This window comes from Geotrypetes seraphini, chromosome 11 (assembly GCF_902459505.1).
Source record: "Geotrypetes seraphini chromosome 11, aGeoSer1.1, whole genome shotgun sequence".
In the NCBI taxonomy this organism is placed as follows: Eukaryota; Metazoa; Chordata; class Amphibia; order Gymnophiona; family Dermophiidae; genus Geotrypetes; species Geotrypetes seraphini.
This window is the reverse complement of record NC_047094.1, coordinates 65,054,261-65,081,056: the sequence shown is the minus strand read 5'-3', so window position 1 is coordinate 65,081,056 and position 26,796 is coordinate 65,054,261. Positions and strand designations below refer to the sequence as shown.

General features: G+C 39.2%; 1 protein-coding gene across 1 annotated transcript in view; it reads left to right on the top strand.

Moving 5' to 3' along the window:
* The first annotated feature begins 1,443 nt into the window (after nt 1–1,443).
* LOC117368840 (deoxyribonuclease-1-like) overlaps nt 1,444–26,796 on the top strand; it is a 66,788-nt gene continuing 41,435 nt past the window's right edge. The window contains exons 1-3 of the mRNA XM_033962583.1: nt 1,444–1,581; nt 14,148–14,236; nt 26,655–26,738. Of these exons, the coding sequence (XP_033818474.1) occupies nt 1,444–1,581; nt 14,148–14,236; nt 26,655–26,738 (311 nt within the window). The remainder of the gene's footprint in view (nt 1,582–14,147; nt 14,237–26,654; nt 26,739–26,796) is intronic.

Genomic DNA, 26,796 nt, shown 5'->3' with positions numbered 1-26,796 from the left:
CAGCCCAGACAGTGGCTTCACACCTTTAGGTGGCTTTTTTTTCTCACTGGAAAGCAGTGGAGATTGGGGGTAAGGAAACTGTTGGACCAGGGTTGATAAGGGAGGAGAGGACAATGCTGGATCAAAGTGGGCCTTGTGATCAGGATCCCTTTTACCTATGGGTCTCTTGTTAAGATGGGCATGGGGTAACTAACACACCACATACCCTGGCCCATGAATGAGTTTGTCCTGTCATGATATGTGTAAAACAAACCCATTTGGAGACATTACCCCTTACGATCTTTGTTGCCTCAGGAGCAGCAAAAAATCCAGGAGAAGCACTGTCTAAGGCAGGGGTGAACAACTACATTCCTTGAGGACAACAATTAATTTGGGTTTTCAAGATTTCTACAATGAATATGTATGAGATTTAAAAACCATACTCTTCAAGAAATTCCTGAAACAATCCTGACATGATCCACTCTTTACAACTCTTGAAATGACAAATGATCTACTCTTTACAGCTCTAGAAAGGACAAATGTTCTTCCATTGTACAACCTGAAAAACAACAAATGATCTTCTTTAGTTTCCCTTTCTTCCTAAATTTCTACCTACTCCTCTCCACTTTTTACCATTCAAATACTGACAAATGTTCTACTCTTTACAACTTTAGTAATGACAAATGGTCTTCCATTGTAACCCCCCTTTCATAAATCTTTTGTAATCCGCCTTGAACCGCAAGGTAATGGCGGACTAGAAATCTCTAATGTAATGTAATATAATGAGATCTATCTGCATGCAATGGAAGCAGTACATGCAATCCATGCATAGTCATTGTGGAAATCTTGAAAACCCAAATTAATTGTTGCCCTCAAGGACCATGATTGCTCACCCCTGCTCTAAGTAAAGTGTAATAGATTTCACCATCTTCAGAAAAAAGAGTTTTTCCTCAAAGGGCACAGAAATTATGGGATGTTTTGCCAAAAGAGCACCTTAATCAGAAAGGTATAGCATGAGGAAAAGGTTCTATCTTTATTAAGTAAGAGTTAGAGTGTCTACATTAAATTTATTTTAGAAATAACTTGAAAAATGTTGATGGAAAATATATTAGTAGGTACCTAGGAAAAGTACAATCCAGGACCTTTTACCAATTACCAAAATTGAGGTCAGGAAGAAAATGTTTTTCACTTTTGCACAGTTGATTACAGATGCGCAGTGTTTTTCTTACCTTCCGGTGACCTTATAAAGAGAACTATGAGGCAACCATAAGAAAGTTAGACTCAGCCAAATCAACAATGTAAGTCTATATCCATGTACACCTAGTATGCACCATACAAATATTTTTTAATAATTACAGTAGCACCAAGGGACTCTAGTACTCAATTGCTGCTTTGGTTTCCTTTGGTTGTTGATGAGATATTACCCTTGTTTCCTCTTCACTTCGACACAGCAGATGAAACACCATGAAGCAGCTCTTGGCTTTGCTCTCCTTATATTACCTGCTCAGCATAGCAGATGCCCTGAAAATAGGAGCCTTCAACATCAAATCTTTTGGAGACTCCAAGATGGACAACCTTAACACAGCTAATCTCATTGTCAACGTAAGTACCAGTCTCTGAGCCATATCAACACAATTCACTGTGACAAGTTGCTCAGAAATAACTGAGCAGGCTGCATTTAGCTGCCATATAGCAATATTACAATTTTCCAAAGGCTGGCCATGCCTTTTACCATTCCCTCCAATTTCCTAGCATTTTGGTAGACTATCCAGAATTTTCAGTAGCTAAGAGTACATCTGACCTATTTGAATTGCTATAAAAAGCCAGCAGGAAAAATAAGCTCTCTCAGCAAGTAGCTGTCCCATACTCTTCCCTTTACACTTCTACATGCAGAGTTTCCTTATGAGCTGCATCATGGTTCACACGCAGAGATATAGATTTGGTCCTTCGGTACCCAGGTAACTGAAACCTTCCTGAAAACTACAATTTTTGTTCCTCTTTAGGCAACTGGCCAGGTCTGCACTATCACTTGGCACACACAAGGCTGGCTTAACTATTAGGCAAACTAGGTGATCTCTTTGGGAAGGCAGAGTCTGAGGGGGTGACAAACAATCAAAGTAAAACAATAGATCCTGACTGACAACTCAGAAATTATCAGCATATATTTTCACCCACAAAGAGGGTGAGAAATTTTCAAAAAGCCCATTTGCCTAGGTGAAAATCTTATGGAAATTACACTCATTACATATGTATATACAAAACAAAGTTTAATATTTATAAGTTTGATATCACTATGCAGAGTGGAGGAGTGGCCTAGTGGTTAGAGCAGCTGCCTCAGCACCCTGAGATTGTAAGTTCAATTTCCACTGCAGCTCCATGTGACTCTAGGCAAGTCACTTAAACTTCATTGCCAGAGGTGCAAAATAAGTACCTGTCTAAAATATGTAAACCACCATAAGGCGTATGGGGCAGACTTAAAGATCTCAATATGAAGACTCTGGAGGAAAAGCAGGAGAGAGGCGATATGATAGAGATATTCAAATACAATCAGCAAAAAATTGTTATTAGTCTAGTGGTGGGGATACCCCATGAAAGTACATTTATAATAGGTGGAGAAAAAGCCTCAACTTATCAACAATATACGGATGGCAACCCAATGAGTTCTTAAGCCAGTCCTGCTCTGTATCAAAGGCAAAAAACTCCACACGTTTCAAAATGTAATTTTTCAAAATGGGACCAAAGCTACCACTGTGACCAGGGAGCCAGAAAAAGAACAAAACAGTTCACTTATCTTCTGACGATGGCACAAACAACAGAGAGTAGATCTTCCTGCTATAGCACTTCTCACGCTGACACAAGACAAGGAACTAGATGTCACCAACAAGGCTCTTGTTTCGCCGAACAACGGCTGCATCAAGGCAATCACATTCTCTCCTGCTCCATCCACACATCGCTCAGAATTGCGCTTGAATTTATACTTCCGGGTTCATAGGGGTCAGTGCCAAAAAACTTTATTTACTGGAACAAACGATCTCATCATCAGTAGAAGGCACACCATTCTACTTTCTGATTAAGTCCATTAGGCCAGATAGTTTTCAAAAAAAGAAAATAGACTGCTGTTCACTTTGATATAACAATCTTTTCACATCCCCACGACGAGCTGTAAGGGGAATATGATGTAATACAAAGCACCTAAATTCCTCAAAAGAGTGATTTTTTTCAACACAATGTCTTGTGAATATATCTACCTGTCTTTTGTGTGAAATGTTAGAACGATGTTCAAACAGCCTTGTTTTAAGACTGCAGTATGTCCTATGTAGCACAGATCACAAGGGCAGAGTATTGCATAAACTACTCCAATACTTTCACAAGTAACAAACTGGGTCATCCTGATACATTTTCTTCTGGGTATACAAATTTGGTCTCCCTCATTTAATAAAGAACAAGCAGTGCACTGGTTACACCGAAAAAGTCCAACCCTCCCTCTTTTCTTCTTTGTCCACACATCCGCAGGGCACAGCAAATCTTTAAAATTTCTATTCCGAGCGAATGCAATTTTACAGTCCAAATCTTGACAGTTTTGCTTAGTTTGCAGCATGGGCCATAAAGATTTAATCTTTCTATCAAGCCGCTATGATATGCCAGAATATCGAAGAACACATGCTATAGAATCACTCTTGTCATTCTTTGATCTATATTGTAACAATTGTTCCCAAGCACTAAACCTCGCCCTTTTATAGGCTTTAGAGATAACAGACTTTGGGTATCTTCGCTGTTCATATTTACTGTGTAACAATTGTGTATTATTCACAAAATCTTCAGTAGAATGACATATTCTTCTATACCAGAAGAATTGTGACACCGGCAAGTTGTTCTTCAGCATGATAGGGTTGCCGCCCGTATATTGTTGATAAGTTGAGGCTTTTTCTCCACCTATTATAAATGTACTTTCATGGGGTATCCCCACCACTAGGCTAATAACAATTTTTTGCTGATTGTATTTATATTTTGTTATTGCGACTTGGATTCTTTAGAGATATTTAAATACCTACATGCCATATATGTGCATGAGCCAAGTCTCTTTCATTTGAAAGGAAACTCCAGAATGAGAGGGCATAGGATGAAGTTAAAAGGTGAAAGGCTCAGGAATAATCTAAGAAAATACTTTTTTACAGAAGGGGTGATAGATGCATGGAATAGGCTCCTGGTAGAGGTTTGGAGACAAAGACTGTGTCTGAATTTAAGAAAACGTGGGACAGACACATGGGATGTCTTAGGGAGAGGAGGAAGAGCAAATAGGAAGTAGGTGGGACTGGCAGAGAGAAAGATCCAATGCCAGCAAGAGCAGCGAGTTGTGAAGGCTGTGCTGCCAACAGAAATGGGAGGTGACAAAGAAGGAGAGAGGAAGGGAGGTAGGTACCCTTCAGGGGGAGGGGATAAGGAGAAAAGTGCTGCATCCAATGGGGAGGCAGAGAAAGATGGAGAGGGCGGGAAGGAGAAGAAAGACCATGGGAGGGAGAGAAGAGAGATGCTAGACCATGGGGAAGGGAGGGAGGAAGAGAAAGGGAAGAAAGAAAAGAGATGCTAAACCATGGAGGGGAAGGGAGAGATGACAGGGCATGGGGGCATGAAAGGGAAGAAGACAGATTCCAGACAAAGGGGAAAGGAGGAAGGGAGGAGATGCCAGAGCATGGAGAGGGAGGGAGGGAGAGAAGGAAGGTAAGGAGAGGAGGGGGATGCCAGGGCATGGGAGGGAAGGGAAGGAGACAGGGATGCTAGACCATGGGGTGGGGTGGGGTGGGAAGAAAAAAAAAAGGAGAAGAGAGAGATGCCTCAACATGGGGAAGGGGGTAGAGAGAGAAAAAAAAATGGAGAGGGGGTTAAGTTGTAATGAATCATGTATAAAGGAGAGAAGGGGTACAGAATAGACAGTCTATGGACAGGGTATAGAAAGAAGGATGATGCCATATGGAAGGGGGAGAGGTGGTAGGGAGAGGATAGACAGTGGATGGAAGAGAGAGAGAGGATTGACAGTGGATGGAAGGGTCAGAGAGAGAAAGCAGACAGTGGATGGAAGGGACAGAGAAAGAGAGGGGGCAGATGTTGCATGGAAGGGAGAGAGGACAGACATTGGATGGAAAGAAGAGAGTGAAGAGAAGATGATTAAAGCAGAAACAACAAAATGTAGAAAAAAAGATTTTTTGTTGCTTTAGAATAAAGTAGTATTATAGCTGTATTGATAAATGTTTATAAATAGAAAATGGATATAAGGTCATCTTTTTATTGGACTAACAACTTTCAGAGACCAAAACCCACTTCCTCAGGTCGGGACAGGATACAGTAACAGCATTTTCCATTTTTTATTTTATTTCTATTTGTTAATATGTAAAGCCATAAATTATCTGTGAGGGAAGACAATTCTAGAGAGAGAGGACAAGAGAAGGACAGCAGAAGCATCTCCAAGAGCAAACAGAGCGGGACATTAGCCGTGCACTGCAGATAGCTTCACAGAGGGAAAGCGCCATCAAGAATATTTCCAAGAAACAGGAAGATCTGAAGATTCAATGCTAATGAACTGAGTATATTTATTTATTAAATTTATTTATTTATTTTTGGATTAAATTATTGTTTATATGTTTGATTTATTAATTAATTGAATGAATGTGGTAGTTATTATGAACTTACTAAGTATGATATGGATGTATGTGTTATTTGTTGTGTATTTTATGGCTCTATAATACTGTTTAAATTCAAGGAAAAGATGCACTTTTACGGTAAAAATTCCATATTTTGTAGGGTGTTAATTATATTCTGCATGCCAAAAAATATATATGATTTAGGTGCAAAGTTATGTAAAACTAATGAGAGAAGAGTTTATCATTCCTCCTACAATCTCTATTTAGTGTAATGTAGCATTGTTTCAGGATTTAAATTTTTATTAATATTATATGAGTATTAGGAAATGAATTGGGAGCCCCTCCTACTGGTTAACTTCTATCTGGTTTTTTGCTTATGAATATATATTTGTTTTTATAGGATTAAATAATTGTTTTATTAATTAACTGAAGGAATATTGCAATTTTTAATGAATTTATTATGTATGCTAGAGTATATTGGGGTATAGTCCTAGTAACATTAATAGACATTTCTGCTGGAAGAGATTCCAAATGGTTTTAGGTCTGGGGGGTTTGTTTTAATTTTTAGATGGTCTAAATGAATTATTTGTTATTACAGAATAAGGTAGTTTAGGATAATATACAATGCATAATCTATTCTGTATAAGTTTAACTGAACAACATAGATGAGGTGATAACTTGCTTTTAAAATTTATTGTATGGTAAAATTTTATGGGGATTAAATTTAAATTTTTCATATCAATTGATACATGGAGGGTTAATTTAGGGATGAATTTAGGGTGCTTGAGGGAGGACAGTAGTCACCAGTCTATATGTTTCCATACAAGCTTTCATGTTATATGCTGGGATGGGTATGGGGAGGGAGTGGGGGGAATTTTAGATTTGGGTCCTGGATGTGTGTGAAAATATTATTTTTATATTCAACCAAAAGGAAATTAGGGGTTCATTTTTTAACATGTATTAATCAAATAAAATTCCTTTAAAATTCTATTCCTTGAATGTTATTAGACTCAATCACCCCATCAAGAAGAAAAAGATTCTTAATTTTCTGAAAAAGCAACAAGCAGACATTTATTTCATACAAGAGACCCATTTATCAGCAATCGAGGCAGCCAAATTAGAAGGGGGTGGATAAAACATTGCTTTTTTGTACCAGCAACAGGGAAAAAGGTGGGTGTGGCAATCCTGGATAATAAGATTTCTGCTACATTTGATAACTTTTGGGCTGATCCCATGGGTAGATGGCTCCATGTTAATATGACTTCAGGAAAAGATACCCTGATGCTTTTTAATATTTATGCACCAAATATAAATCAGGCAGAATTCTTTAAGAAACTCCAACAAATAATTCTGTCACTGGCTACGACTAATTTAATCGTAGCTGGAGACTTTCAATGCTGTCATTGATCCAATAATGGATAAACAACCGAGTAGACAACTAAAATCATTAGGTCTGGATAATCTTATACATACATGTGGATTAAAGGATATATGGCGGATTTTTCATTTTAATGCACAAGAATTTTTGTTTTGCTCCCAAATTCATAAATCATTTTCAAGAATTGATTATTTTTTTGTTTCAGATCATTTAATTCAGCAGGTTACAAAAGCCAACATAGATCCGATCATTTTGCCGGATCATGCTGGAATTTGGATAGAATATCAGTTCACTGAAGAAGATTCTAATAAATCTGTGTGGAAGTTTAATAATACACTGCTTGCAGACTCAAACTTTCTTGAGGAAATTCAAATAAAAATGAAACTCTATGGCAGGGCTGCCCAAGTCCGGTCCTCGAGATCTACTGGCAGGCCAGGTTTTCAGGATTTCTACAATGAAAATGCATGAGAGAGATTGGCATACCAAGAAGGCAGTGCAGGCAAATCTTTCTCATGCATATTCATTGTGGATATCATGAAAACCTGGCCTGCCAGTAGATCTTGAGGACCAGACTTGGGCAGCCCTGCTCTATGGGATGCGTTTAAGGCAACTATAAGAGGGCAGATCATTTCATATTCGGCGCATATTAGGAAATTACTTAGATTAGAGTTTTCCAATTTAGAACAAATTATTACTGCTTTAGAATCACAATTGGCTTTAAAATGGGAACAAGATACTTTGAATGCCCTGATGAAGGCTAAATATAAATATAATGAGATTTGCTCACAATTGGCTAGGAAAGATTTTTGTCAACAAGTGGTGTATTATGGAAAATCGAATAAAGTGGGAAGAGTATTGGCTAATTATCTTAAAGCAAAAAAAAAAAAAAAGAAGGGTATAGATTGCGGCTATTAAAGATGGAAAAGAAAAAGTTTATACCCACATTTTAGATGTTTTAAATCAATTTCTGGATTATTATAAAGCTTTATATTCTTCTGAGCTATATTCAAATAAAGAGAATGAAGGAAGAGAATTTTTAAATTTAATTAATGGGCCAAAAATTCCAAAGCATATAAAAGAAAAACTTGAGGTGCCTATATCAATTACAGAACTCCAGTCAGCACTGAAGTCTCTCATAGCTGGATCCGCTCAGGGTAGTGATGGATTCACAGTGGAGTTTTTCAAATCTTTTCAAACTATACTCACCTTTTCAAATTACCTCACCTTTTTAAATTATATCAATTACAATTGACGAAGGGTCAGATATCAGGTACTATGGCAGAAGCTTTAACAATTGTTTTGCCAAAGCCAAACAGAGATCCCATGTTGGTTTCAAACTACAGGCCTATATCTTTAATTAATGTGGATGGTAAGATTCTGGCTAAAGTATTGGCTCTGAGATTAGCTAAGGCTCTACCAAACAGGATTTGTTGCTCAAGGACATTTTTCAAATAACACCAGATTGGCACTTCATATGCTAAATTTAGCAAAAACAATAGACAATCCAGCCTTCTCTGTTTCTTTGGATGCGAAGAAGGCCTTCTGTTCCAATACAACAATCTGCATGTCAATCCCTATGGTTAAACTCCAAGATACAAATCGGTGAGTCTAAAATCCTCTGGAAACATTGGTTGCAGGCAGGCATACATACTCTAGAAGATGTAATTTCAAATGGAAAAATGGTTAATTTATTACAATTACAATCATTTGGCATATCAAAGTCTCAAGGATATAAATGGTTGCAGTTGAAACAGGTTATTCAGAAAGGGTTCCTTGACTGGCACAACTTAAAAAATTAGTACAGCTTGCCAGGTTTATGTTTCCAGACAGATTTTCAAGGGCATCAGGCCGCTAAGTGGTACAAATTAATATCTGAATATTTGGACAAAAAACCTAAAACAAGCTTAAAAGTTATTTGGAGTATGCTATGCAATGGCCACAATTGGGACTTGGAAAATGAGATGTACAGCATCAGCATCTATGAGACAAACTTGGTTCTTTTTGTTATATGGATTTTTTTTGGACCCCAGTTCATTTACAAAAGTTGGATAGTTCAAAGTCTAATAGATGCTGGCACTGGCACTTTGGATCATCTGTTATTTTATTGTCCCTTGATACTCAATTTCTGGAAATCAATATGGGGGAAAATTAATATGGTACTCGGTGTCTCTATACCATTGTCCTATGATGTGGTCCTATTCGGGACATTGTTGAAATCTAATAGACGCTCATAAAAGTAGACTTCTTCTGATTATGACTGGAGTGGCCATGCAATTGATAACCAGAAACTGGAAGAACTGGGATAGATTAAATTTTTCTTTTTGGTGGGAAACACTCTGTTTGTATTACAGGTATAAAAGAATGAATGCAGAACAAATTGGAAATAATAAAAAGTTTAAAGAAATATGGGGTCCATTAGAGGCATTTGTTAAACAAAAGACTGATTAATTGATTAACCTTTAATTCCTAGATGATTTCTAAACACATTCAGAGAGGGAGGGAGGGAGTAAGGTACTTTGTTTAGTATTTGTTTGAATATAAGTGACCATGTTACCCCACTGCTACAAAAAGCCCACTGGTTGTCTGTAACACATAGGATTACTTATAAAATTGCTATCTTGATCTTTTTTCCCAACCTACCCACCCCCTCCCCCCTAACCTACCCCCCTCTCTTCTCCTAACTTCATTCTACCTCCTTGCTCCTAATATTGTTCAATTGTTTTCGAACCACTATTGCTTGCCTCTAATATTGTTCAATTGTTTTTAAACCACTTGTAATTTTTTGTTAATCTAATGTAAACCGCCTAGAACTCCTTGGGTATGGCGGTATACAAAAATAAAGTTATTATTATTATTATTATTATTAAAACATTGCAGACCAACATCCCAGCATTTATAGACAGACTTTTGATCCCATACGACCCCCCCAGAGCTCTAAGATCTATTTCACAGTATACCCTTAATGTTCCATCTTTAAAAACAATTGGTACACGTCGAACCTTAAGCTTTTCTGTGACCGCTCCTATGACTTGGAATTCTCTTCCCTTATACTTAAGAACCGAATAAAACTTACAAAAATTTAAAAGCAGCTTAAAGTGCTTTCTTTTTAAAGATGCCTTCAGCTGACCATATGATTCTTAATAATGTTGAATGGCTACATTCACCACCGGGGAAACTGTCCACAATTTACTTCTTTCTACTTCTCATTCTTATCTTCCCATCTCCCTTTTGTATTTATCTTAATTGTTTTTCTCTCTTTCTATAACGATTGTATTTCTCCCCTCTTCCCTATTTGTTCCTAGGGGCTCTACAGTTCCATCTACCCAGTATGTACTTGTAATTGGTCATGTACATCTTACTTGTCAAATCACTAGTAGATTTCTTATCATGGCCAAGTATGTTCAGTATATGTAATATTTATTTATTTGTTTATACGTTATATTTTAATATTTTGTAAATCGTTTTGCATTTTGAACAAGCGTTTAATCAAAAACTGGAATAAACTTGAAACTTGAAACCGGAAACTATTATATGTTTTATCTGACTGTATATTTGTTTGCACTTTATATAAGTTCAGAAAATTAATAAAGATTTACACACATATATATATATATATATATATATATATATATATATATATATATATATATGTGTGTGTAAATCTTTATATATATATATATATATATATATATATGTAAATCTTTATATATATATATATATATATATATATATATATAAATATTTATAAAGCCATGATTGTTATTTGTCAGTTTTTTTTCAAATTTACATCTGATATCTTTATATTTTGCACAGTATTAGGGGGCATGCATCACTGCTTCTGTTCTGTAGTATTGCATTGTATGCAGAGTCCGGCTTCTTGGCAGTTCAGTTTAATTTTTGTCTACATATTAGTTTGTGAATATTTATTCCATATTGGGCGAGTGTGTAATCTGTGATCTGTGTGTATGAAATGGACATGGTTTTCTGTTATCATTGACCGTGCAGGATCAATCTGTACTAATTTGAATTGTTTAGTTTTACAATGGATATATTGATATTCTAATGCTCATTGCAGTATTTAAGATGCTGCATTTTCCTAAGTACATCCTTGTTGTCTAACTCGTGGATTATTACTAAAAAAAAATTTTTTTAATATAGAGAAGGGTGTGTCAAATATACTAGGTATGTCACTCAAGAGGAGGAGCTCTGGAAGGGAGATTTGCTGGGACAAAGAGATACTGGACTGTTGACAAAATCAGTATTTTCAAATATTATGTATCATTATTTGGAGTTGTATGTGCATCAGCTTTGTAGACAGATCTTAAATGTGGGGGGAGTGGCTGAACCGTAAGTGAGGGAGGCATGAAACTTTTGCCCTGCCCCTGTATTCTGCTCCCCACACCTATCTTCACCCTACTCTCCATGTACCCCCAAGTACCTGAGCTGTTGGGAATCTCCAAGCTTTACCAGTAGAAGAAGTTCTCTGTTGGCAGCCTGACAGATGGTGGCATTTTCCATGAGCTGCCGCCATCATGCTGCCCTTCCAAACACACATGCTCAGTTTTCATGCATACAAGGAAACCAAGCATGCACAGGAGCCCAGTGCAACAATGGCATCCTATGGGAAGTGCCACTGTGCCAGGATGTCAGTGGAGAACCCCTTCTGCTGGTGGGGATTGGGGTATCCTGCAGATGGTGCTGCAATTTTGGAATAAGGATGAACCCAAAGTGGGGGAGGGGCTACTGATATGCATACATCCATTTATGTGCTAGAATACTATTCTGTGCTTGTATGCTGTTGATATTGCAAATAATAGTAGTTCAGCACATGAATGGATGTTTGTGCATGCAGCTTCAGGTGCTGATACAATTTTCATGTACGCTAAATATAGCAGGTGCTAGTAAAGACCTGCATGCAAGTTTCAAGTTTATTAGGATTTTATATACCGCCTATCAAGGTTATCTAAGCGGTTTTTACAATCAGGTACTCAAGCATTTTTCCCTCTCTGTCCTGGTGGGCTCACTATCTATCTAACGTACCTGGGAATATGGAGGATTAAGTGACATGCCCAGGGTCACAAGGAGCAGCGCGGGGTTTGAACCCACAACCCCAGGGTGCTGAGGCTGTAGGCTGTAGATCCAACCACTGCGCCACACACTCCTCGCTGTAGATCCAACCACTGCGCCACACACTCCATGCACATGCATCTGGTATGCTCTCCTGTGCTTGAACACATTTTTTTACACAGCTAATTTGCATCTGATTTATTTATTGTATTAGGGAGCAATTTATTTCATTTTACAGTTCATTAGAAAATTCTACACCAAGCTTTAATGCAGAACCCTAATTCATGCATTTTGCAACAGCCCCAAGAATCATCACATGCAGTTGAAGAAATCCCCTGAAAAGCATCCATTCGAATATCTACCTCTGGGAGCTGACCAAAATGGCGGCGATGTAGAGGAGCTGCGAGAGACGATTTCAACAAGTTCCTAATCTGCGTTTTTCAAATACCTTACACGGATGCCTCCTAAGAGGAAAGGGGTGCTTAGGGCTTCTGCCTCGTCGGCCCTGATGTCCACCCCGATTCAGCAGACGATGGACCGTTTCTTCGCGCCTTCTCCGGCGCTCACACAGGCTGGAGTGGAGAGCTCGGCGTTGGGCGGGGACGGGAGGGAGTCACTGGCCCTTTCGGGCACTGAAACATCGTTGTCTCCTTCAGCTCCCACGACGCCTCCGTGTCCGGCTACAGCCGAAACGCTGTGGCGAGAGACACACGCTTCCGGAAGTGAAAGCGTGGGGTCTCCCGGCGAGGGCTCAGCGTTGTCGGCGGGACGGCAGAGGGAATCAACAGCAGAGAGAGGGGATTTTTCCCTCTCTCAAACGGAGGTTTCTTTGAACAGCATCTGGCAATTGTTGCAGAGGATGGAAGAGAAAATTGAAAAATCAACTGATGAGGTAACAAAATTAAATGATAAACTGGAAATTTTGACTGGGTCAGTTGAATCTATGAAAATGGAGTTTACAGGCCAAGCCAAGCAAATGCAGGGGGACATACAACAATTGCAACAATTTAAATTGGCTTCAATTAAAGACAGCTCTACCATTCATAAGAAATTAGAACAATTTGAAAATTTTAATAGGCGTTTGAACCTCCGCTTTCTAAATTTTCCTCAAACTTCTGGAATGTTACCTATTGATTTGTTGAAAAGATACTTCATTGAGAATTTGGAAATTTCTTCTAACTGTATTCCTCCAATTAACAAAATTTATTACCTACCAAATAAAAAGTTGTCTGACGGAAATGGAAAGACAAATGGAAATGAGATTGGGAAAGTAAGAGAAGGAGAGACAAATGTGATAGATTTTGCAAATGTGACGGCTTTATTGGAACAAACGATAACATCTGAAATGGACAGAGCAACATTATTAGTATCATTTGTATTTGAACAGGATGTGAATATGATTATGAAATTGTTTTTCAAAAATTCCCAAAAATTATTTGGGGGTCGGAAAATATGGATATATCCTGACGTAGCTAAGACTACACAAGAACGGAGGAAAGAGTTTCTTGCAATGCGACAACAGACTATAAATATTGGAGCAACATTTTTATTGGTGTATCCCTGCAAATGCCTGGTTAGGTACTTAGGTGTTAAATATGTTTTTTTCTCTCCTAACCATCTGAAGGAATTTCTAGATGTTAAGCAGATCATTAAGGATTAAAGATCATGGGATAATAATAGTAATGGGCGCTAGATACATTATGCCTTTCTTCTTTGCTTTATTCCTTTAATTTCTCTCTAATTTTAGTTTTGGTCATCCCCTGTTTATTGTGGTCTAAGAAGGGGTTTATCAGTATGATTTTTGTTGTAAAAGTATTATTGTGTTAAAAATTTTTCTTCCCTGTATTCAATGTAACAAGAACTAATTCTTGTAAAATAAGATTGTATAATTATATAAATAAAAAATGACAAAAAAAAAAAAAAAAAAGAAAAGCATCCATTCCACTAGAGTGCCAGGTGATAATCTCCAGGACTCACAAATATATCCCATGTCTAATAAAAAAGGCCTTAACTGAAAGAGAAGTCACAACTGTGAAGTAAAGCACGTCTGTCAGGCTAACACCTTCTCTTTGTCCACGTCTCTGCAGATCATTCTAAGGTATGACATAATTCTGATCCAGGAGGTCCGAGACAGTGATCTGAGTGCTGTGAAAAAGCTGATGGACCATCTCAGTAGGTACTGTCTCCTCAGAGAATCTTAAGAATGTTATGAACAATAATAATAATTTTTTTGCTGCCTCTTCTAAACAAACAGGACCTTGTCACAACACAAAGCTTATAGCTTCCAAGTTTTATTTATACTAATATTTTATTTATTTTTCACATTTATAACCTGCCTACAACTAAGTGGCCTATAGTATGAACATACACAGTAAAAGAAAAACAAAAACAGCACAAATTCATTTTACGGCATAATATATCTTTTGCATGGATTCTTTCAGTCTTGATATACTGCCAAATGGCATGCCTTCACAGCGGATTACTAGATAGATAAAGCCAGAATAGTAGTAAAGAATAGGAGCTGTGAATTCCGTGTCCTGATATATGTCTCTCTCCTTAATGAGGGTATTTAATTCACAAAAACATCTGAGAAAAGGAATGTTTTCAAGCCTTTCTTAAATGTCCGAAAGAAGTCTCTAGCCTTAGATGAGATAGTAAAGAATCTACACTAAAGATCGAATCATGAATGGAACACAAAAAATGTATCAGAAGGAAGAGTTGACATTATCACTGAGCCGGGGGTGGTAGTCCAGCAATGGTCCTATCAAATCCCAGTAGTTCAACAGTTTCTGACATGCTGGAGCTTGGTGTTATTGAGGAATCTACGAATTGGCCATCTCCCATTGTACTAGTGCCAAAGCTGGATGGCAACATCCACTTCTGTATTGACTTCAGGAAGGTGAATGCTGTCTCCAAACTAGAAGCTTACCCTATGCCAGTGTTTCTCAACTACATTGAATTTGCATAAATTTGATTTGCATACATTGCCTCCATTATATGCAAATTTCTTTCATGCATATTCATTGTGGATATCTTGAAAACCTGACTGGCAAGGGGATACTCCAGGACCGAGTTGAGAAACACTGCCCTATGCCAAGAGTGGATAAGCTGATGAGGGAGAAGCCCAATTTATCTTAAACTTTAGACCTGACCAAAGGATACTGGCAGGTGCCTCTTATGCCAGATATCACAGAGAAATGGCTTTTTCTACACCTCAAGGCCTGTTCCAGTTCATAGTACTTTTCCTTTGCTGTGGGCAATAAAATCCCTTAGGTAACTAGGGATGATTATTCTGGTAAAACTTTCAGACTTGTACCAATACAGTACCTGGACTGATGCTGAATTTACTAATATTACTAGAGAGAAGGTGGCTGTAGTTAAAAAATGGTTCTTTTGTCCCACTATTTATACCTGTAACAAATGTTGATAATATAGTTCTTATAGAAGAACCTCAAGGTGGTGGACCATATGTTAAATATCTCTGAAAGGAATGGAGAGCACATAATCCACTGGAAGCATTGAAGGGTTCCTAGGGCAGAGGTGGAAAGAGACTTTGTTGTCATGAAAGTTACGATATTGCACGCTTGCTAAGTAATCTTAAGAACTAGCTTTTTAATACAAATAATTATACTTCATTAGATTATGAAGGAGAGTTGGCTGTTTCACTTTCCTTGAAGTATAAATTATTATTAGAAAATCTGGTGGCAATTTCATATGATACTATTTTATTTGGTATGTCAATGAGAGTTAAGCGTCAAATATTATCTAATAATAATAAACTCTAATTCATCATGACAGGGATTGCCATTCAACATATTATGAAAAATTGGAAAAATTGTGATCGTTTAAATGATACCTTTTGGTGGAATTCCTTATGTCACATTTACAAAATGGAATGTATTTTGGCCATACAGCAGGGGCATTTAAAGAAATTTAGGATGATTTGGGGACCATTAGAAAAATACTGTAATGATTGATAATATTTTTCTTTTCCTATGCTGATTGTACACATTCAGGGGGAGGGAGGGGGAGGATGGGATATTTAAGGTCTTTGAATGAGGAAATGATGATAGGGGAGGGAGGGTAATTGTTTTTGAAGGAATTTTGTAAGAGTTTTAAGTGATGTTAAATGAATTTGATTGTATATTTATATATTGTATCATACTTATTGAAAGTTTCAAAATGAATAAAGATAAATTTTTTAAAAAAGTATAAATTGCACACTGAGAGGAGAAAATTACCTATGTTCCTAATAGTATTTGAATCAGTTTCAGACAGTGGAGAGAGGTGACTCTGTGTGATGCATATTCCTGAACTAAGTTCCCTCTCTTGAATTATATCACACAGTACTTAAATTGAGATTGCACTAATCTAATCTAATAAAACCTTACCCGTGATGCGCTGATAAAATGGCGTGATCCCTGCCACCGTGATTTCTGTTCCGTGGCTGTATTCTATTTGGGACGCTTGCGGCAGCTTGCCGCTCATGCCCCGGCTTCCAATGTCTTCAGGCGCAAGCGCCGGCTTCAGGCGTGTGCAGGGATCTCAACAGCGGTGGCGGTTTGTTAGCTGGCACAGAGGAATGGAAGGAGGGTGTCGTGTAGTGGCGGTTTGTCTCCTGTAAGCTAGAGGAACGGCAGGAAGGTGTCGTGCGGGTGCTACAAGGTAAAAATTACCATGCTGTTAAAAATTCTGCTACTGTTCAGGGAAGTGGAGGGGGAGAGAGAAAGGGGGCTGCTTTGGGGAGACGGGTGTGCTAGGGGCAGACAGCAATCATACTTTGCTCCAGGGGGTAGGAGAAGACAGAAGGGGGCCACGGAGAGACAGTCAGGGAGAGGGAAAGGGGGATGATTTGGGGAGATGGGTGTGCTAGGGGGCAGACAGCAATCATGCTTTGCTCTGGGGGGGAGAAGACAGAAAGGAGCCACGGAGAGACAGTCAGAGAGAGGGAAAGGGGTGTGCTAGGGAGCAGACAGAAATCATGCTTTGTTCTGGGGGGAGAAGACAGAAGGGGGCCACGGAGAGACAGTCAAGGATAGGGAAAGGGGGCTGCTTCGGGGGGAGGGGTGTGCTGGGTTAGATAGATTTGCTGTGGCGGGGGAAGACAGAAGGAGGCCACAGAGAGACAGTCAGGGAGAGGGAAAGGGGGCTGCTTTGGGGAGATGGGTGTGCTAGGGGGCAGACAGCAATCATGCTTTGCTCTGGGGGGAGAAGACAGAAGGGGGTCACGGAGAGACAGGGAGTGGGAAAGGGGACTGCTTTGGGGGGAAGGGTGTGCTGGGGCAGATAGCTTTGCTGTGGGGGGGGAAGACAGAAGGGGGCCACGGAGAGACAATCAGGGAGAGGGAAAGGGGGCTGCTTTGGGGTGAGGGGCGTGCTGGGGGGCAGACAGCTTTGCTCTGGGGGAAGACAGAAGAGGGCTACGGAGAGACAGTCAGAGAGAGGGAAAGGGGGCTGCTTTGGAGGGAGAGTTATGCTGGGGGGCAGACAGCTTTGCTCTGGGGGGGAAAGAAAGAAGGGGGCCACGGAGAGACAGTCAGGGATGGCACAACAGAAAAATATAGGCAATCAAGGGGCCAGAGAGAGAAACAGAGAGACATACAGAAAGAAAGACAGGGGGCCAGGGAGAGAGACAGACAAAAGGAAAAACTAACAGACAGGCAGCAACCAAGGAGAGAGAGGCAAAGAAAAAAAGACATACAGACATCCAGCGTCCAAGGAGAGAAAGAGAGAAATAAATTTTAAAAAACCCAGACAGCAGCCAAGGAGAGAGAGAGAAAGAAAAAATGACAGACAAAAAGAAATACAGACAGACAGCGTCGAAGTAGAGAAAGAGAAAAAAAAAGACAGCCAGATAGCATCCAAGGAGAGAGAGAGAGAGAGAAAGAAAAAAAAAGTCAGACAGCGGCAGAGGAGAGAGAGAAAGAAAGAATGACAGACAGACAGGGGGCCAGAGAGACAGACAGAAAGAAAGACTGACAGACAGATTCCAAGGAGAGAGAGAGAAAGAAAAAAATACAGACAGACAGCGGACAAGGAGAGACAGAGAAAGAGAAAAAAAAAACCCAGACAGAAAGACAGCGGCCAAGGAGAAAGAGACAAAGGAAAAAAAACCCAGACAGACAGACAGCAGCCAAGGAGAGAGAGAGAGAGAAAGAAAGAATGACAGACAGACAGGGGACCAGATAGACAGACAGACAGATAGACAGTCAGCGTCCAAGGAGAGAGAGACAAAGAAAAAACCCCAGACAAACAGACATCTACTCTAGCACTCATTAATGTAACGGGCTTAAACACTAGTAATTTAATATAACATAAAATCTATTTCTAGACCGCATTACCTTTAAGTTCTATGTGGTTTACAAAAAATTAAACTAAAAATACAAACAAATAATGAATAAAAAATTAAGATCCCAAGAATTTTGAAAATATATGTTTCAACTGTTTTCTAAAGTGAAAATAGGAAACAGAAGAAAATAGCAAAGATTTGAAGTCCTTATCCCAACTTGCAGCCTGATATGAAAGCATGCGATCAAGATATCTCTTAAGTTTACAACCCTTCAGCGATGGAAAAGTCAGCAAGGCTTTAGAGCTTTGAGAATATTTTTGACTTGAGAAGCAAAATAAATCAGTCATATAAGAAGGGGCTTCACCAGCTACTACTCTAATAGATACAGCCTAACTTGAAAATGACCCACACTTCAACCGGCAGCCAGTGCAGCTCTCAGTAGAAATGAGTAACATGATCAAACCTTTAAAACCATAAATAAGTCTGACAACAGTGTGTTGAATAATTTTCAGTTTGGAAAGATTTTTCTTAATACTAGCTAAGTAAACAATGTTGTAGTTGTCCAAATGGCTTAGTACTAAAGACTGTACCAACAATTTAAATGCCGAAAAATCAAAATAAGCTCTAAGTGTGCATAATTTCCAAAGAATATGGAAGCCTTTGCGGACTACAATAGCAACTTGATTACACATGGTTGGGTTTTGGTCAAGGGTAATACCCAAAATCTTAACAATAGAGTGAATCGGATATTGTACGATTTTTAGAGAGATAGAAGTCTCTAAATTATTCTGACTAGAAGTGGCAAGCAATTTTTTTTTTCAGAATTAATCTTTAATCTAAATTCTGTCATCCCTCAATTAAATCAAAAACTTCCTCAATAATATGTGTGATGTTAGCAACTAAAGAAGGACAAGGAATTATGATGGTAATATCGTCCGCATAGCTGAACAATTTTAAACCCAAATTACTTAATTTAGTACCCAGAGAAGAAAGGTAAACATTAATCAAAAGCTGGGAGAGTAGTGAGCCCTGAGAGACCCCACAAGGATTCTGCCACTCATGAGAACAAACATTATCCATTCTAACTTGATAAGTACGAGAAGATTTTTAAAAACCTGAAACCAAGCATAGGCGTTATTTCGTACCCCATGGGAGTCTAAGCATTCTAATAATTTGGTATGATCAACAAAGTCAAATGCACTGCTTAAATCTGGGCTAAGCATCATTTTCCTATTGTTCTACCCCACCTGCTTTCCTAATTTTATTGTAGTTCCTCCCCCCTTCCCTCTTAATCATGTCTATGTTAAATACTGTCCTTCAATGTAAGTGTTATTAGATTGTAAGCCACCTATAAGGATCCCCAATAGGCGAGATAGTAAATAAATAAAAACTTGAAAAAAAAAAAAAACCCAAAAATTGAAACTTGAAGTTACACAACTTAGCAGAGTATTCAGTCTACATATTACTGCAAAGTAGTAAGAGATATGCATCGCAAATGTAGACAAGTAGCTTCCTCCACTGGGAGAATTGTGATCTGGTACAAATAAAACAGATCATCACAGATAGTGGAGACATGATACCGTTCAATGAGCTGAAGACACAATATGGTCTTGGAGACAGAAATGTGTTTCTGTATCTCTAGTTACACAGCTATGGGCATGATAGTTTGAATGTTGTTTGTGCATTTATTGGTAGCCAGTGAAGTTTGCAATAGTACTCTGATATGGTATCATATTGTTTTACACTAAAAATTAGTCTTATTACTGTGTTCTGTATCATTTGAAGTTTGCGCATTAGTGGGGTGCCTAGACATGTGTAGAGAAAGAGTTGCAGTAGTCCAGCTGTGACAAGACAGGCATTTGAACCAGGATAGCAAAGTGGTGGTTGTAGAAGTAGGGTCTAATCCAGTGTTTTTCAACTTCTTCAAGCCAAGTACCCCCTAAGTCTAACAAATATCAACCAAATACCCCTGCCCAAGCTCCGCCCCAGACTCCACCCCCATAATAATAATACTAATTGTAATGCAATTTCTTCCATCCATTTTTCATATACACACAATATAATCTTATTAATACATAATGGTAAGCACAAAATAAAAAAAACACAAAGCACTCTCTATGCAGAGAAAATGTTAATTATCATTTATATTCGGGGGGGTCAAGGCAGATGACTAAAATATGCAATGTCACCTCAGTAACAACTATAGAAAAATAGACAAATATAGTGCAAAATATGGACAGTAGATATAAATTCTCAAAACTAACACATTTCGATCACTAAATTGAAAATAAAATAATTTTTCCTATCTTTGTTGTCTGGTGATTTCATAAGTCTGTGGTTGCACTTCCTTCTGACTATGCATCCAATATTTCTTTCTTTCTGCCTCCTGCACGCTTCTCCTCTGGACCTCATTCCCTTCCCCAACCAACATCTCTCTCTGTCCCTCCATAAGTCCAACTTTTCTTCCTCTCTCCTCCACCCCTATTGACATGTCTCCCTCTCTCTCTTTCACTGTCCAGGAATCTCTCCCACCCCCTGTAGTGCCACATCCAACATTTCTTCCCCTCTCATCCCCCAGGTCATGTACAACATTTTTCACCACTGCTCACAAGCCCCATGCCCATTTCTCCTTCTATCACCCCTCTCCATCACTATGTCCAGCAATCCTCCCCTTGCATCCCCTTCAATCTGTCCCTTTGTTCTCTCTCCACCACCATATCCAACAATTCTACCTCGCAATGCCTTCAGAGATTTTAATGAGAGCTTCTTTTATGTCATCGCTTAGTGTGATCAGAAGAAAGATGTCGTCAGCATATGATAGTAGATATTCTCTCTTGTTGAAGGTGAGGGTACCCAGTGAGCTCATGAATAAATTGAAGAGTATGGGGGATAGGGGGGATCCAAGAATGATCTCCAACATTAGAAGAAGTTGACATCCTTCCACATGCAGTATTCTCTGTTTGTCAGGAACTCTTTAACCAATTGAGGATAGATCCCATCAGACCTAGTTTATTCAGTTTAGATAGTAATAGGTTGTGGTTGACTGAGTTGAAGGCAGCAGAGATGTCGAATTGTAGAAGAGCAGATTGTTGTCCTATGCTCAGCATCTGCTTTATTTTTGTAGTTAAGGTTAATAGCAGTAGTTCTGTACTGTGATGGGCTCGGAAGCCGAATTGTGAGGAGTGGAGGCAAGACAATTTGTCTATATATGAGGGAGTACTGAAAAGTTCTCAGCTCAACTAACTTCTTAAATTCAGAGCATTAATTTGCCACTGTAGCTGAAAAGAGCGTTATTTTATTTTGCAAAGTACCAATTTGCAGAATCGTAATGCTATGTTTTGACATTGTACTGCCCTTTATTGGCTTCCTGTCCTTTTTTGAAATGCAGCTCTTCCTCTCTTCCCCTTTCGTACTAGTACATCAATGTGTCTCGGTCTATGTATCCCTGATTTTATATTTTTAATGTACACTGCTTAGAAGCTTGATAAGTGGAATATCAAATTTTAATAAAACTTGAAACTTGATCATTGATTGAACCATGTCAATGAAAAGTGTGGAATTTTCAAGTGTGGCATTCCGAGCCGGCATGAAGTTCCTATTCCTGAAGAAGAAAACTCCAAAAGAAATCCATGCATGTATGATGCAAACATTGAGTGACAAATGCCCATCATACTCACAGTAAAGAAATGTGCAAACTTTCAGAGTGGAGATTTGGAGACTGAAGCTGCAGCAAGGTCTGGGAGGCCTCAAACGGTGTCAACTCCTGAAATTGTTGACCATGTCCATGACCTGATTTTGGCAGATTGGCGAATATCAGCTAAAACAATTGCTGAGACACTATAAATATCAATGAAGCATGTTGGGTATAATCACAACCAGCTGGGTATGCAGAAACTGTCAGCCAAATGGATGCCCAAAAGTTTGAATGCTGACAAGAAACAACATTGAGTGGACACTTCCAAGTTGATTTTGCAGGATTTTCAGCGAGCTGGTGCCAATTTTTTGAAACAACTAGTTACTACTGATTAAACATGGTTATACCACTATGATTCTGAGACAAAACAACAGTCCATGCAATGGCAGCACTCAGGTTCTCCAAAGCCAAGGAAATTCAAGACCCAGAAATTAGCAGGAAAGGTCATGGCCACAGTGTTTTGGGATTAGGAAGGTGTTGTAATGACTATTTTCCAAGGGGCCAAACAGTTAATGCAGAATACTACTGTAACTTGTTGTGCCGATTAAAGGAGGCATTGAAAGAAAAAAGGAGAGGAAAGCTGCGGAAAGGAATTCTCATTATGCAAAACAATTCACCTGCTTACAAGGCTGGCAAATTAATGGATATTTTGACACAGTTGATGTTTCAATGCATAGACCATCCACCCTACTCTCCAGATCTTGCTCCATCTGACTATTTTCTGTTTCCTAACCTTAAAAATAGTTTAAAAGGGTGACAATTTTTGAACAATTCAGAGGCAATTTCAGCAGCGGAGCAGTATTTCAGTGATCAGACATCAAAGTATTTTTTTGGAAGAGTTTCAGAAACTTCAGACACAATATGCCAAGTATGTTGAACTTAGGGGTGAATATGTGGAATAACTTGTAAGTTTCATGGCTTCACATCATTCCCTTCTTGGCTGGGCTGAGTACTTTTCAGCACTCACCCCCACCCCCAATATGTGCTGAGTTGTTTACAGACTAGGGTTTCAAGTGGTTTGGTTAGTAATGGAATACCCACTAAGATTCTGAAGTTGGAAGGAATGGATAGGTCAGCTCCTTGGGTTTTAGGGATCAGAGTGAGTGCAACGCAGTCCATTTGTTCTGGTAATTGGCCAGGCATTAGTAAGTTATTGAATAGGGAGACTAGCCAATAAATAAGAGAGTCAGGGATGTGGGGGCAGCTGTCCAGTATACTGCTTCAAGTGGATTATCTTTTTAGTCGTGAGGAAAGTACCTCTGAAGAGAGAGAGGTTCAAAGCTACTCCAGATTTGGTCTGCTATGCAGGAGTCAGTGGTTTTGGGCTCAAGATGGGTTTCTGGATCTGTGATGTTGGTTAATTTGTTTATTTCATTCTGTACACCCTTGATTTTGTTAAAAGAAGTCTACTAGCTCCTGGCTTAGGGGATGTGGTGATATTGCGCATTAATTGGAATAGTTTCTTGATGTCAAAGGTTTTGTTGTCAATTTCCAATGCAAAGTACGCTCTTTTTTGTTTCATTTACATGTTGCTTTTATATTTTTAAAGCAGACTTCCATGATAGTTTGAGGTCATGGGAGTGACTTTTTTTTGCCATTTTCTTTCTGCATTTGCCTTGAATATCCAGGTTTAATTCAGCCGCGAGAGTCAGCAGCTTAAAAACTACTGACTACTATAGGCTGGATATCAGACCCCAAATTATTGTCCTGGATGTCTCCAGAGCCTCCTTACTTTTGGCAACAGAGAGGGGTTGTGCATTAGCTCAAGCAATTGGATCATATCTAGGCAAGAGGAAGCCCACAACAAAAACAAACCTTTATAGGAATTTGGGGGGATTATATCAATAAACTCCAGCCATGGATCAGAAACAGAGTTCTAAATTATCTCACAAGTGGTGAAGCGGAGGAGGATTTCCAGACTTCTGAGGGAGGAGAGGTGGGTGGATGGTTCACAACTTCAAAATGTCAATGACAGTGGATAATGGTTGAGGGGTAAGGAAGGTTTTTGGGAGCTAGGTGGGGCAAAAGATGGGAGGGTTAATGCAAGAAGACTGGAGGATGAGTCCTGAGCATGGATAACATGCAACATGGGCCAAAGAATTTATGTCCACATTGGTACAGTAAGGAAATTATTTGATATCTCCATAACTCAGGAAAGGAGGGGGAAAGGTAAATTGGGTAGATACTGTATTTAAAAGGGATGATAGTTAAGGTTAACAGAGCTGCCATGTTTTGATTACTAAATTCTGTTGTTTTCCTTTTGATGAATAAAGAAACTTGAATTACAATAAACTTAGAATAGGTGCATTATGGGATTTTTCACAGAGGTGCTCTGAGATAAAATTATTCTTTTAAAGGATATTAATCGAAACCGGCTGCATTGGTGCAAATTTGGCAGGTACTTCTATCCCTGTAGTTTGCTCCAGTGATTAAAGCTAAAGTTTTCAGGAACAAATTGATTGACCCAGGAAGAATTCCATCCAATGCTCCTGTCTTTTCTGCACTCACGTTTCCATCTGAAAATATGCATGTAATTTTGATTAGGCAAAACTACATATCTGCAACCTTTGCACCTCCTCTCCCTGTGGTACTTCTGTGCCAGTCACAAGTTTAACAATATTCAAAGCCCTGACATTCAGGGGAAGACTGCATTTTGACTCTTAAAGGTCAAAATCAGGCTCACATTTTTTTTTTTTTTTTTTTTTAGTTATAGTTGAGGGTGAGTTACATTCAGGTACTCCAGGCATTTTCCTGTCTCTGGAGAGTTTACAATTTGAGTTTATACCTGAGACAAAGGAAGGTTGAGTGACTTGCCCATGATCACAAGAAACTGTAGTATGATTTCAGCCCAGTGTTCCTGATTCTCAGCCCACTGTTCTAACCTTAGACTCAACATCCAACCCCCCCCCCCAAAAAAAAAAAAAAAAAAAAAACAACAACCATGCACTCCTGTCAACCCCAAAGATTGCTCCTTTCCTATTTGCTCTCAGGTGAAACAGTTTGTTTTAGAAGGAGGAAAAAGCCTCAGATTCAAGTCTGTCACTGACACTTTTGCATGCGAGCAGGCTATTTAAACACAGAGATACCTCATTGGTATAAAAAAATCCTCCTCCTGTCAAACTCCTCCGATTTGAGCAATTTTACAATTTACATATATAAACAAATACTATATAAATATGATGTTTTAAAATACTTATATAGACCTGTGTGCACAGTTACTATTCAAATTCTGTACTTAACTGAAATCCAAGTAGACCATAGTCCCAAAGGCAATTTAGCCCAAACCAGGATTGATGATCTTCTTTATTTGTGCATAATATTTAAGTCTATAATCTTCCATGGGTAACTATGGTCAATAATCTTCTTTGCTTAATGCAAACTGCTATAGTGCAAACGAAACCCGAAGCCGACGGTGGCCAACCAGCATTTCTCTGAAGCTGTGTCAGGGCATAAAGGCAATTGTTGAATGATCAGGTACTCCTAAGTTTGTGACATTGTATTTTCTCACTAAACATTAGACTCCCCTTCCGTTCCTCAGGTCCTTGGCCCATTCAGAAAATGGCAAAAAAAACCCTTAGGGCTCCTTTTACTAAACAGCGTTAGAGATTTTTAGCACAGTCTGGTGAAGTAAATGCTCTGATGCTCATAGAATTCCTATGAGCATTAGAGCATTTACTTCACCAGCCTGCGCTAAAAACTCTAGTGCCATTTAATAAAACCCAGCATTAGTGAATCAGACTCTTTCATGTTATTCTTCTGCTTTAATATCCAGCAGCACTTAAACTTCTTCAAGATATATCTCACTGGCTGTTCCCCTACCTGTAACAGAGGACACCTTCCCTCCCCACCTTTCCCTATGAGTAGGAGAGAGATACCTCTTCATAATTCTTCCCCTACCAGCAGAAGGGGTGCCTTCCCATTACCCTTCCTTGCCATATGAAAACTGATACCCATGAGCATCCCAAGCCAGAATTCCGGCCACAGCAACCCCCCCCCCCCCAGCATGCCCGCTCTGCTCATTGCATCACTGCCAAGCAGGGGAGACAATGGACAGGATGCAGTTTTGGTACCCACTCTTCCCTTTTGCCCTGTATAGCCACACCAACCACACTTAGCTTGGTACAGCCCTTGTGGCACCTCTTAATTTTTACTCTTGCCTGCAGAACAATGGTGTTTCCCCCTTGTTCTTCCCCTGCCGCTTTTCTTCTCTCCCACCCCTAAAGAATGAAAAGCCTCTATTACATTTCTCATCCCTCCCAACTAACAAAGAAGCAATGCTGTTCTCTCCCATGACCCTCCTGGCATCAACCCATCAGCAGGAGACCTAAGTCTCTCTCCTTTTACCTATTCTATCCACTAGCAGGATCCTATCTGTCCCATCCTATCAGTAGAAGTAAAATATATCTTCCACACTCTTCCCCTACTGACCCCAAAATGGCACCACCTTGACTCTCCCCTTCTCTTCCCTAGCAGGTGAGCAATGTCTGCCCCTACACCCCTCACCAACAGGAAAGCTGTGCCTCTTTTCCCCACCCTCCACCCACCATGGTGATTTTGGTCTGTTTTACAAGGGAAGTAGTAAATGAAATATTATTTTTCTGTCCTCTCTAGTGTATCTGAGCACAGCTATTCCTATGAGATCAGTGATCCCTTGGGACGTGACAATTACAAGGAACAGTATCTCTTCATTTATAAGTGAGTAAAACACATTTTTTTTAGTGCTCAGAAGTCCTGTTAGGTTATGGGGTGTGGA